Genomic DNA, 13,475 nt, shown 5'->3' with positions numbered 1-13,475 from the left:
AGAGCGATGAGATAGTTCTCTTTATACCTCAGTAATACCAAGAACCCCCCTAAACTGTAACAGTCAGTGAGAGGTATAAATGTTCCCACTCTACTGCCCTCCTCCATGGCACCAACCTGCCCTACATCACAAATAGCTCTGTAGGACTATCCTTCCTAAAGCAATGGATTTGTAACAAAAAAAGGTGGGATTCTCACCTCTTTCAAGCCTAAGAACCTCACAAGCCCTCTTCGCAAGGCCTCATCACATGTGCAGTTTTATCTCCAGTCACATACCTTTTCATCAATGTTTCTCCCCCACTAAGCTGCAAGCCCCAGCAGGAGCGGGAAGCATGCTTCTAACCGCTCATCAGTGGAACCCAAGGGCCTAGCACACAATGAGACTCAATATTTATTAAAGAAACGAAGACTTGGAGAAGTCTCAAAACCTTTGAGATCTTACAAGGCCCTTGCAGTTAAACATTTCTCCATTTATGGCTAAAATGACAAGCTATACAAAAATCTGTTTATCTGGATTTTGTTTCTAAAAATATTCATTTTGATTTCTTCTTAAAAATTACTTAATTATGATTTAGTTGGGTTATGATTTACAGTTTCTCAACACTTCTGGAGTTTACAGATCACTGATCATGGCCAGTGTCGACTCTCCTGAAAAGAACTTAGTAACTTCCTGCCTACCACCCAGGAGACAAAAGCAGGGGACAAACCTGAAAAGTTTACACTGTTTTGCTTCACAGAGTAAAAATATTGTTGGCTGGTTAATATACTTGTCTGAAGCACGCACATATGACAACATAGGTTTATTTGGGGCTAGGATTAATTTTACAAAGATAGGGAGAAAAAAAACAGGTCATTCTGAGAACTCCAGCAAAGTAAAAACGGAACAGACCCGAAGACTGCAACACTGAGATGCCGCCCCACTTGTATAATACGTATCAAGATAAGAAAACAAACATTAGCTCTGGGAGTAGACTCCCGGCGGGCCTGCCGGCTCCACAGCGATACAGCAGGCGCGCTCGGTCCAAACTCCAGGTGGGGACGCCCAGGTCGAGGCACCCCGTCCTCTTCACCGTTTCCAGTGGCCCCGGGTCCCCCTGCCGCCCCCGCAGTGCCCCTCTCGGCGGCCCCGGACCTCGCGTAAGGTCGCGGTGACCGAGGGGAGGGGACGGGGACCCTACCTGCCAGCCTCCGGCGCTCGGGCTGCGCCAGCCTTAGGAGCTTCTGGGCCTCCGAACGCCCGGCAGTCATGGGCCGCTGCAGCGGGTCGTGTCCGGGGGTCGCCGCGGCCGCAGGCAAGGCCGGCTCGCGCAGCCAAGCCTCGCCCCCGGCCCGCGCGACCGCCGCTGGGCCGCCGGGGAGCGCGGCGCGCGGGAGCCGGGGGACGCCGGGCCCGGCGAGCACTCCGCACCTGGAGGGCCCGGAGGGCCGCGCCCACAGCGCCAGGAGCCGCGCCATGCCCGCGCCGCCCGCGGGGCTGCTGGGACCCCCGCCCGGGCAGCGGCCCGCCCGACACCGCGGGCCTCGTGCGGCTTCGCCACCCTCGAGGAGCGGCGGCCCCGCGTCCCCAAGCCGCGCCGGCGCCAGGCGCGTCGGCGGCGGCCGGGTCCCGGGGGCGCGGGCGGCTGGGCCCCGCCTCAGGAGCAGCCGCAGCGGCCAGGTCAGGGGGCCGCGCATGGCGCCGCGTTCGAACCTTGCGCCTCGGTCCGCAGCCTCTTCTATGCTCGCCGCCGCTGCTCGCCGGCTTGGACCACCGCCCCGGCGCCCGCCCCATCCCGGCCCGCGCGGCCCCGCCCCGGGGCGGCGAGCCCGGCCCCGACCACCCCCGGGCGCCCCGGGCCGCAGCGCCCCCAACCGGGCGGCCCAGCGACGGGCGCGCCACCGGAGCCGCGGGGACTGAGGCGGAAGAAAGCGCCGCGCGCCGCTGCGCCTGCGCACTGCCACTCGGGGAGGAGTTTCGCCCTCCTCTGCCCCTCCGGAAGAACCTGGGGGCGGCGCGGACCCTTTTTCACGCCCTCGCACGGCGGAGCGCGCAGGCGTGATTACACGGGCCTGGCGCCTGAAAGAGGCAGACGGACAGCGCGCTGCGGCGGTTCGCGGGCCTGGTGAACGCTGTGCGGGACGGGCTTGGCGGTGAGTGAAACTTGGGTCTCTGAGAGGGAAGGGGTCATCTCATGACGGGGACAGACGAGCGGGAGCGGGCGTGGCCCGGGCGCGCCGGCCGCTCCGAGTAAGGCCAGGCAGAACGCGCAGTGTTTTAATACCCGAGCGCGGAAAGGTGGAGGGGAGGGGACTAAACCCATCGGGACACGGAGACTTCACGGCAGGGCGCCTATACCCCGGAGCCTGGTGCTTATCTAAGAGTCGTGGTTCGGGAAGGTGGATAGCTTTTTGTTGACTCGTCAGTATTTTAAAGGCCGGGACTCGGGTGAGGCCAGTGAGAGGCAATTGCCTCAGTTGCAGTGTTTATGGATTCGAAAAAAAGAGTCAATAATCAAGAGAAGTATTTTAGTTAAAAATTTTTAAAGGTCCAAATTAATGCTAAAAACTCCATAATGAACAATATATCAAAATTTCAAATGCAGGATCTGCCCCCGCACTTGTACGAGCCTACCCCTCTCTCCTCACCTTGATCCCAGCCCTGGAAGCTTAATTTCCAAAATCAAGCAGTTAGCAGCTTTGTTTGCCAATTTGTTTGTTTAATTTTTTTGCGTTAAAATACCGTTTATCTTGATTACTGGGGCTATTTAGGGTTCCCCTAAATTTTGCCCCTAGGAGAGTGCCTCACTTACCTCCCCGTACTTGGGGGCCTGATAGATGAGGAATGTAGGACTTTTTGAGAAGAAGTACCCATAATGGAAAGATAATGCGGGATTAAATCTCACCCTAAATGCCCCTGAGAAGACAGCAGGAAGCATGCCATCCTCTAAATTCCAACCTCTGAGAGCCAGGGGGTCATGCAGTCCCCCCAGGTTACCTTAGGTCAGCCTCTCCCTGGTGTCTACATTCTAGAATGCAAGCTGTGATTGAAGCTGACGCTGCTGATTTATGAGTAGGTATGTCCTGCTGGGAAAGATTTTGTTAGGTGACTTCTGCAAACAAGGGAGATACAGTGCCTCGTACCCCACATCATGTCAGAGAATGACCTCCCAGTTGGAGAGAAAGTGACAATTTTAACTCAAATCTAATCTTCCTCTTTTCTGTTTCCTGCTTTCCAGAAAACTGCTGCTGCTGCTTGCTGGGGAAAGCAGGACTGGCCTTTGCTTTCTGCCTTCCCTGGAATGAAGTCCGCCAGGCCTTTTCAGCCAGCAGTCTCTGGGGCCTGGAGTCAAAAGAAAAATACCTGAAGTGTAGCTGATGAAAACACCAAAACTCTCTGTGTTGCTTGCATTTCTGACAATCAGTCAGTTGATAATCTGAAAATTATCCCTGACAAAACTGTCATGCTTAAAAAAAAAAACAAAAAAAACCCACCCAGCTATCATATGATATTGAAGGCAAGAATTTTTTTATTTACCAGCAAAGAATCTAAAGAAAACATCCATGGCTTTTTAAAAAAAATACAATGGGGGAATGGAGCAGGGAATGAGAATTGGCTGAAGGCTCATCTGAACTTATATAGTCATCACACCAAAAAAAGAAAAAAGCATGGCCTGCTCTAAATATATATATTCTGTACATATTGGCAATTATATATATGTATATATATTCCCATTTTAAAATAAGAATAACTTCTCACTGCCTTTTTAGAAGTTAGGATAAAATTCCTTGGCCACTGAAAAGGGCAAGAAATGCTCTAAGGTGAGTTTGGGAAAGAAGGAAAAAAATTACTTAGATGTGAGTGGATTAGTAGTACAAAATTCCTCAGGAAAGCAAGGAAAGGCTGCACATTAATTCTGAGACAACAAGCAGAAGTTCAGATGATAACCACAGTGAGACAGAAAGGGCTCTCGGCAGGGGTGACTGAACCAAGTAGTAAAATCTGGCCCTTGGTGAATAGATGCTGAATAGGTTAGGCGGCCAATAGGTGTCGAATTCAAAAAGGATGTCTTTGGGCTGAAACTTGAGATCAGTTGAGACTACTTCAGGAACAGCTCCACGTGTGGGTCCTTGTCGCTCTCAAAGGGCGCCAAGGTGGACAGCAGGAGGGGGGCCCCCCCTCGGAGCACAATAGCGCGGGAAGCAGACAGGTCTCCCCAGCCTGCAGTCTGATCTGTGATCTTTTGGGGGATCATTTGACCCTTCTTAGTTCATTTCTTTTTCTCTGCAGCTTGCAGCTCCTCCTGTCAGGGACAGGGTGGCAGGGTGATGGCTGAAGGTGGAGCATGCAGTTCAGTGAACCACAAACGAAAGGACTAAGATCCACGTGGGGCAGAAGTGCATTGTAAGTTCCTCTGAAATTAAGCTTTTGGTAAGTCATCCACACTGTGTACTTACAGCAAATGCCAATATGGCTCAGGCAGCCTGAATGCTACGTATGTAGAAGGTGTTAGCCTCTTTGGCTTTTACCTTGTCTCTCTCACCTTCTCCCAAAAGATTCGAGAGAAAGGTTGTTATGGGTTAAATTGTGTCCCTCCAAAAAAAAGTATGTTGAAATCCTAAACCCCAGTACTTCAGAATGGGATCTTACTTGGAAATAGAGTTATTGCAGATATAGTTCAGATGAGGTCATTTTGGAGATGGAGTAGGGTGTCCTTATAAGAAGGTGGCCATGGGAAGACAGAGACACGGGGAAAAGGCCACGTGATGACAAAGGCAGAGATGGCAGGTATACAGCTGCAAGTCAAGGAACACCAAAGATGGCCAACAAATCACCAGAAACTGCCAATAGGCAAGGAGGGATTCTCCTACAAGTTGCAAGGGGAGCATGGCCCTCCAAAACCTTGATTTCAGAATTCTACCCCCTAGAACCATGAGACAATAAATTTGTTTTAAGCCATCCAGTTTGTTTTTGTTTTATTAAGGTAGCTCTAGGAAAGTAGTACAAAGGTCAGTATCTCATCTGATACTGCAGCACATGTTCACTATTTGTCCGTTCACTCATGTTTGGCCAAAAAAGCAACTGAGTTATTCAGGCTACTTTATTTATTTTTTAAAAATATTTATCTATTTATTTATTTGGTTGCACTGGGTCTTAGTTGTGGCACGTGGGCTCCTTAGTTGTGGCATGCAAACTCTTAGTTGCGGCATGCATGTGGGAACTAGTTCCCTGACAATGGATGGAACCCAGACCCCCCCACATTGGGAGAACAGAGTCCTAACCACTGCGCCACCAGGGAAGTCCCTATTCAGGCTACTTTAAATAGGCAGTTTGCAGATCACGTCTGGTACTATGCTTAACTTTATTTTACCAAAAAGTATGTTCAGCAGCTGTCCGGATTTCAGGCTACACAAAGAACCTTGCATGATCTAATGAAATGTAGCTCAGGACTGTTCCACAAAAGACAGCATAAATGAAACTAGACAGTGCACCTGATTCTGTGCTCTTTATAACATTTAGGTATGGTATTTTTTCTTATGTTAAGAGGCTGAGGTTGTACCCAGATATATAGAAAAAGTACCCATACCCTATTACTTTTCTCATTCAGTTCTAGTTTCACCTCATGCTTAAAGAAGCAAGGTTGACTGCAGGGTATATGATAACTATATTTTTCAATCCAAAATATAAGATCTTAACACCATCATTCCCATTCCAATTTGTAGATTTCTAATTATAAAATTAGGTGCAGACCTAGTAGAAAAATGGGCAAAGAAAATGAACAGGCACTTCACCCAAAAGGAAATTCAAATGGCTCAGACATATTAAAAAAAAAGACGTTCTATCTAATTGATAATGAGACACAAAAATTAAAATGACAAGCAGATACCCTATTCCTTTAACAATTTAGTGATGATCAAAAAGTTCAACTATATTGTATTGATGAGAGTGAGGTATAAAAATAGGCAAGGCTGATGTAAATTGCCGCAGTAGTTCTGGAAAGCTCTTACATCTATTAAAAATTTAAATGCATATATCCTTTGATCCTATTTTAAAAAATAGACTTTATTTTCCTAGAGCAGTTATATGTTCACAGCAAAATTGAGTGGAAAGTACAGAGAGTTCCCATGGACCCCGTTTTCCCACACACAGCACAGCCCCCTAACCACCACACCCCCACCAGATGGGACATCTGTTACAGTGGATGAACCTCCATTGATGCATCCTCATCACCCAGAGTCCATAGCATACATTAGGGTTCGCTCTTGCTGCTGTACATGCTATGGATTTTAACAAGTGTATAATGACATGTATCCACCGTAATAGTATCATAGAGAGTATTTTCAGTGCTCTGAAAATCCCCTGTGCTTTGCCTGTTCATCCCTCCCTCCCTCCAACCCCCTACAACCACTGATCTTTTTACTGTCTCCATAGTTTTGCCTTTTCCAGAATTCCATATAATATAGTTGGAATCATACAGCATGTAGCATTTCAGATTATCTTCTTTCACTTATAATATACATTTAAGTTTCCTCCATGAGTTTTCATGTCTTGATAGTTCATTTCTTTTTATTATTGACTAATATTCCATTGCCTGGATGTACCACAGTTTATTCATCTGTTCACCTAGTGAAGGACATCTTGGTTGCTTCCCAATTTTGACAGTTATGAATAAAGCTGCTATAAACATCTGTGGGCAGTTTTTTGTGTGGATGTAAGTTTTCAACTCCTTTGGGTAAACACAAAGGAGCACCACTGTTGGATCATACCATTAGAGTATGTTTAGTTTTGTAAGAAACCGCCAAACTTCCTTCCAAAGTGTCTGTATATTTTGCATTCCCACCAACAATGAATGGGAGTTCCTGTTGCTCCACATCCTTGTCAGCATTTGGTGTTGTCAGTGTTTTGGATTTTAGCCATTCTAATAGGTGTGTCACTTCTAGGAATTTAGGCTATATATATACTCCCACATGTGTGGAATGATAAATATGTACCAAATGTTTATTACAGTATTGTTTATAATAGCAAGACTGTAAATTACAGTCTAGCATTAGGGCATTAGTTAAATAAATTGAGGTACATTCATGGAATGGAAGACCATGCAATCTTCAAAAAAATGAGGCAGCTCTACATGCACCAATTTGGAACCATACCCTAGATGTACAATGAAAACAGCAAGATGCAGGGCTGCATGTATAACATAATGTATTTGTGTAAAAAATAAAAAATATAAATACACTGACAGGCACTAATCATATATTCATAGAATATATTTGGAAGGATACACAAGGAACCGTGGTTGCCTCTGGGGAGAAGTGAATGGGGTATAAGGGTAGGTGTTCTTCTGTAACTTTTGGATTTTTCACCATTATTCAACAGTTAAAACCATTGACTAACAACTAAGAAAACAAAGATAAGAAAAAAAAGGAAGAAGAAATTTTTTAAGATAGCAAAAGATTACCTAAAAGCAAATATGGGGGAGTTCCCTGGTGCTCTAGCGGTTAGGATTTGGTGCTTTCATTGCCGTGGCCAGGGTTCAGTCCCTGGTTGAGGAACTGAGATCCCGCAAGCCATGCGGTGTGGCCATAAATAACTAAATAAATAAAAATAAAAAACCAATCTCCATCATTGTCTATAAAGATAGATAAAGAACCCGCAGCCACTTGAGAAAATTAACAGAGAATGGTCAATTCTGAGACACTGTGATAGATTAGACCTTAAAGATACAGAAAAAATTCTCAAAGCCTCCAGGCAAAAGGGTTAAATAACTTGCAAGGGCAGGAGAACTAGACAGCCTTCAGACTTCAGACTTCTCCAAAGTAACACACAAAGTAAGGCAACCATGGAGCAGCACTGAAAAGAAAACTATGAACTAAAGATTTTAGTCTGTGTTTGTTGCCTAGGGCTATCATAACAAATTACCAAACTTGGTGGCTTAAAACAATGGACATTTATTCTCTCAGAGTTCTGGAGGCCAGAAGTCTGAAATCAAGGTGTTGGCAGAATTGGTTTCCTCTGGTGTCTCTGAGGGACAATCTGTTGTTCCATGCCTCACTCCTAGCTGCCAGTGGGTGCCAGCAACTCTCAACATTCTTGGTTTGTAGCTGCATAACTGCAATCTCTGTCTCTGTCTTCACATGGTCTTCCCCTCTGTGTCTCTGTTTAAAATCTCACCCTTTTTTCTCTAGAAGGACACCAGTCATTGCATTTCAAGTCCATCCTAAATCAAGGATACTCTCATCCCAAGATTTGCAGATAATTATATCTGCAAAAACCCAATTTCCAAATAAGTTGATGCACAGGTACCAGGGGTTAGGACTTGAATCTCTCTCTCTCTCTTTTTTAAAATGTTAATTTATTTATTTGGCTGTACCGGGTCTTAGTTGCAGCACTCAGGATCTTTAGTTGTGGCATGTGAACTCTTAGTTGCTGCATGTGGGATCTCGTTCCCTGGCCAGGGATCAAACCTGGGCCCCCTGCATTGGGATGGTGGAGTCTTCGTCACTGGACCACCAGGGAAGTCCCTTGAACATCTCTCTTTGTGGGACACTATGCAACCCACTATATGCTCCTTCAAGTATCAAGACTATAGAGAAATTGATTTGAACATGCAAAAGCTTGGGAAAAACAGTTTATGAGCCCCACTTGAAGAATCTATTAGAGGATGAACTTCAACTAAGTGATGTTGGGGAAAACTTTTATATAAAAGCCAGTATAATATTGATACTGATTCCTGTTTAAAATAATACAGAAACAATCACAGACTGATGTTACTTATGATTATCAAGGCTAAGATACTTTATTATTTGTTAGGTCTGCCTGAACAAAATATTACAGACTGGGTGGCTTAAACAGCAGAAATTTATTTTCTCACAGTCCTGGAGGCTGAAAGTCCAAGATAAGGTGACAGCAGGTTTTGTTTCTTCTGAGGCCTCTCTCCTTGGCTTGCAGATGGCCACCTTCTCCTTGAGTCTGCACACGGCCTTTCTTTTGTATGCATGCCTGTCTTGGTCCAAATGTCTTCTTCTTATAAGAAAACCAGTCACATTGGATTAAGACCCACCCTAAAGACCCACCTCTTTAAAGACCTTATCTCCAAACACAGTCACATTCTGAGGTACTGTAGCTTAGGACTTCAACATTTTAGGTAGACACAATTCAGCAGACAGATACTAAACAAAATATTAGTAAACAGAATATACCACCACATTAAGGAAATAATGCATCATGTCCAAATACAATTTAATCCTAAAATACAAGGTTGGTTCAATATTTGGAAATTCATTAATATAGTACAATTGACCCTTGAATAACATGCAGGTTAGGGGCACCGACCCTCTGTGCAGTTAAAAAATCCAAGAATAATTTATAGTTGGCCCTTGGTATACACAGTTTCTCCGTTACCTGAAGATCCTCTGTATCCCCAGCTCCACATTTGAGGATTCAACCAGTCGTGGATTGTGCAGTACTATAGTATTTACTATTGAAAAAAATTTGAGTATAAGTGAACCCACACAGTTCAAACCCATGTTGTTCAAGGGTCAACTGTATATACCATATTAACAGATTTAAGGAGAAAAATAATATCATCTCCCTAGATTTTGAAAAATCATTGACAAAATTCAACTCTTATTCCTATTCATATATATATCATATATCTTAGCTCTAAACCACCATCTACTTAGAGGGGAAATACTAGAGGCATTTCTATTAAGATCAGTAACAGGAAAAGGATGCCCATTATGTACATTACTACTTAACATTGTATTGATACTAGAGGTATTAACCAATGCTAATTATAAAAGGAGACAGGAGACTTGGTAAAAAAAAAAAATGCAGATGATATGATAGTAACCCTAAATAGCCTCAGAGAATCAAAATTAAAGCTGACTCAACAAAAAGTTTAATTAAGATAGCAAAATATTGTACAATATCAGCATACAAAAAATAAGAGGGAATTCCCTGGTGGCACAGTGGTTAAGAATCTGCCTGCCAATGCAGGGAACACGGGATCAAGCCCTGGTCCGGGAAGATCCCACGTGCCGCGGAACAACTAAGCCCGTGTGCCACAACTACTAAGCCTGCACTCTAAAGCCTGCAAGCCACAACTACTTAGCCCTTGTGTCACTACTGAAGCCTGCGTGCCTAGAGCCCGTGCTCTGCAACAAGAGAAGCCACCACAATGAGAAGCACATGCATGCAACGAAGAGTAGCCCCCGCTCGCCGCAACTGGAGAAAGCCCGCACACAGCAACGAAGACCCAATGCAGCCAAAAATAAATAAATAAAAGAAATAAATTTCTTAAAAGAAAAAGAGGCTTCAGATACACAGTTGCCATTTAGACAGTATAATATAGAAAATGTATTTAGGAATAAACATAAAAACAAATGTGCAAAATTTATATGAGGATACTTTGAAACACTTCTAAAAGATACAACAGTGAAAAAAAAAAAAGATACAACAGTGAATTTTAAACAAATGGAAAAACATCCAGTGTTCTTACATAGAACATCTCAGTATCACAAACACATTAGTTCTGTATAAGTTAATTTATGAATTTAACATGACCTCAATAAAAATACCAATAAATCTTTTCTAGGACCCAATCAATTTCATACTGAAGTTCATGTAGAAAAATAAACATACAACTAGGAAAACATGGCCAAAATATATGAAAAAGTATTGACCTTACCTAGTAATTAGTGCTAATTAAAGCCATGAGGTACCAGTCTCTCCCTACTAAATTAACCAGTTGCATTAACCAATATATTAAATGAACCAAGATATTTAAAACAACAAGTATTTACTGTATAGCACAGGGAGCTATATTCAGTATCTTGTAATAGCCTATAATGGAAAAGAATCTGAAAAAGAAAATTTATATATATAATGTTTTAATGTTTTAATTATTATTATTATTTTTTTTTTGTGGCACATGGGCCTCTCACTGTTGTGGCCTCTCCTGTTGCGGAGCCCAGGCTCCGGATGCACAGGCTCCGGACGCACAGGCTCAGTGGCCATGGCTCACAGGCCCAGCTACTGCGCAGCATGTGGCATCTTCCTGGACCGGGGCACGAACCTGTGTCCCCTGCATAGGCAGGTGGATTCTCAACCAGTGCGCCACCAGGGAAGCCCTAATGTTTTAAATTTTTAATGTTTTAAATTTTAGAATTAAAAAAATTTTTTTAATTAAAATTTTTTTCTTTTTTTTAAACATCTTTATTGGAGTATAATTGCTTTACAATGGTGTGTTAGTTCCTGCTTTATAACAAAGTGAATCAGTTATACATATACACATGTCCCCATATCTCTTCCCTCTTGCATCTCCCTCCCTCCCACCCTCCCTGTCCCACACCTCTAGGTGGTCACAAAGCACTGAGCTGATCTCCCTGTGCTATGTGGCTGCTTCCCACTAGCTAGCTATTTTACATTTGGTAGTGTATATATGTCCATGCCACTCTCACTTTCTCCTAGCTTACCCTTCCCCCTCCCCGTATCCTCAAGTCCATTCTCTAGTAGGTCTGCATCTTTATTCCCATCTTGCCCCTAGGTTCTTCGTGACCATGTTTTTTAGATTCCGTGTACATCTGTTAGCATAAGGTATTTGTTGTTCTCTTTCTGACTTACTTCACTCTGTATGACAGTCTCTAGGTCCATCTACTTCACTATAAATAACTCAGTTTTGTTCTTTTTCATGGCTGAGAAATATTCCATTATATATATGTGCCACATCTTCCTTATCCATTCATCTGTTGATGGACACTTCAGTTGCTTCCATGTCCTGGCTATTGTAAATAGAGCTGCAATGAACATTTTGGTAGATGACTCCTTTTGTTTTTTTTTTTTTGTGTGTGGTATGCGGGCCTCTCACTGTTGTGGTCTCTCTCCTTGCGGAGCACAGGCTCTGGATGTGCAGGCTCAGTGGCCACGGCTCACGGTCCCAGCCGCTCCGCGGCATGTGGGATCTTCCCGGACCGGGGCACGAACCTGTGTCTCCTGCATCGGCAGGCGGATTCTCAACCACTGCGCCACCAGGGAAGCCCCGATGACTCGTTTTGAATTACGGTTTTCTCAGGGTATATGCCCAGTAGTGGGATTGCTGGGTCATATGGTAGTTCTCTTTTTAGTTTTTAAAGGAACCTCCATACTGTTCTCTATAGTGGCTGTATCAATTTGCATTCCCACCAACAGTGCAAGAGGGTTCCCTTTCCTCCACACCCTCTCCAGCATTTATTGTTTGTAGATTTTTTGATGATGTCCATTCTGACCAGTGTGAGATGATATCTCATTGTAGGTTTTGTTTTGTTTTGTTTTGTTTGTGGTACATGGGCCTCTCACTGTTGTGGCTTCTCTCATTGCAGAGCACAGGCTCTGGACACACAGGCTCAGCGGCCATGGCTCACGGGCCCAGCCGCTCTGCGGCATGTGGGATCCTCCTGGACCAGGGCACGAACCCATGTCCCCTGCATCAGCAGGCAGACTCTCAACCACTGTGCCACCAGGGAAGCCCTCATTGTAGTTTTGATTTGCATTTCTCTAATGATTAACGACGTTGAGCATTCTTTCATGGGTCTGTTGGCAATCTGTATATCTTCTTTGGAGAAATGTCTGTTTAGGTCTTCTGCCCATTTTTGGATTGTTTGTTTTTTTAATATTCAGCTGCATGAGCTGCTTGTAAATATTGGAGATTAATCCTTTCTCAGTTGCTTCATTTGAAAATATTTTCTCTCATTCTGAGGGTTGTCTTTTCATCTTGTTTATGGTTTCCTTTGCTGTGCAAAAGCTTTTAAGTTTCATTAGGTCCCATTTGTTTATTTTTGTTTTTATTTCCATTTCTCTAGGAGGTGGGTCAAAAAGGATCTTGCTGTGATTTATGTCTTAGAGTGTTCTGCCTTTGTTTTCCTCTAAGAGTTTGATGGTGGCTGGCCTTATATTTAGGTCTTTAATCCATTTTGCGTTTATTTTTGTGAATGATGTTAGGGAGTGTTCTAATTTCATTCTTTTACATGTAGCTGTCCAGTTTTCCCAGCACCACTTATTGAAGAGGTTGTCTTTTCTCCACTGTATATTCTTGCCTCCTTTATCAAAGATAAGGTGACCATATGTGCGTGGGTTTATCTCTCAGCTTTCTATCCTGTTCCATTGATATATATTTCTGTTTCTGTGCCAGTTCTGTACTGTCTTGATTACTGTAGCTTTGTAGTATAGTCTGAAGTCAGGGAGTCTGATTTCTTCAGCTCCGTTTTTCTTTCTCAAGGTTGCTTTGGCTATTTGGGGTCTTTTCTGTTTCCATACACATGGTGAAATTTTTTATTCTAGTTCTGTGAAAAATGCCAGTGGTAGTATGATAGGGATTGCATTGAATCTGTAGATTACTTTGGGTAGTAGAGTCATTTTCACAATGTTGATTCTTCCAATCCAAGAACATGGTATATCTCTCTATCTATTTGTATCATCTTTAGTTTCTTTCTTCAGTTTCTTATAATTTTCTGCATACTGGT

General features: G+C 43.9%; 1 protein-coding gene and 1 long non-coding RNA gene across 9 annotated transcripts in view; one reads left to right on the top strand and one right to left on the bottom strand.

Annotated features, from left to right (window-relative positions):
• Positions 1-1,765, bottom strand: part of ABCB10 (ATP binding cassette subfamily B member 10) — a 35,880-nt gene extending 34,115 nt beyond the window's left edge. Inside the window, exon 1 of the mRNA XM_059053890.2 lies at positions 1,178-1,765. Coding sequence (XP_058909873.1) covers positions 1,178-1,673 — 496 coding nt within the window. The 5' untranslated portion in view covers positions 1,674-1,765. The remainder of the gene's footprint in view (positions 1-1,177) is intronic.
• Positions 1,766-1,932: 167 nt separating this feature from the next.
• The window catches only part of LOC131750872 (uncharacterized), a 39,178-nt gene continuing 27,635 nt past the window's right edge, over positions 1,933-13,475 (top strand). For 4 of the 8 annotated variants that reach the window (XR_010839035.1, XR_010839037.1, XR_010839031.1 and 1 more), the window contains exons 1-3: positions 1,933-2,129; positions 3,215-3,493; positions 4,267-4,407. This is a non-coding gene — a long non-coding RNA (uncharacterized lncRNA). Of the gene's footprint in view, positions 2,130-3,214; positions 3,494-3,746; positions 3,798-4,266; positions 4,408-13,475 lie in introns of all 8 variants that reach the window. The other 4 variants (XR_010839033.1, XR_010839032.1, XR_010839036.1 and 1 more) reach the window with 2 other exon arrangements.

The sequence above is a fragment of the Kogia breviceps genome, chromosome 2 (assembly GCF_026419965.1).
Source record: "Kogia breviceps isolate mKogBre1 chromosome 2, mKogBre1 haplotype 1, whole genome shotgun sequence".
Classification (NCBI taxonomy): Eukaryota; Metazoa; Chordata; class Mammalia; order Artiodactyla; family Physeteridae; genus Kogia; species Kogia breviceps.
This window is presented reverse-complemented; position numbering and strand designations above follow the sequence as displayed.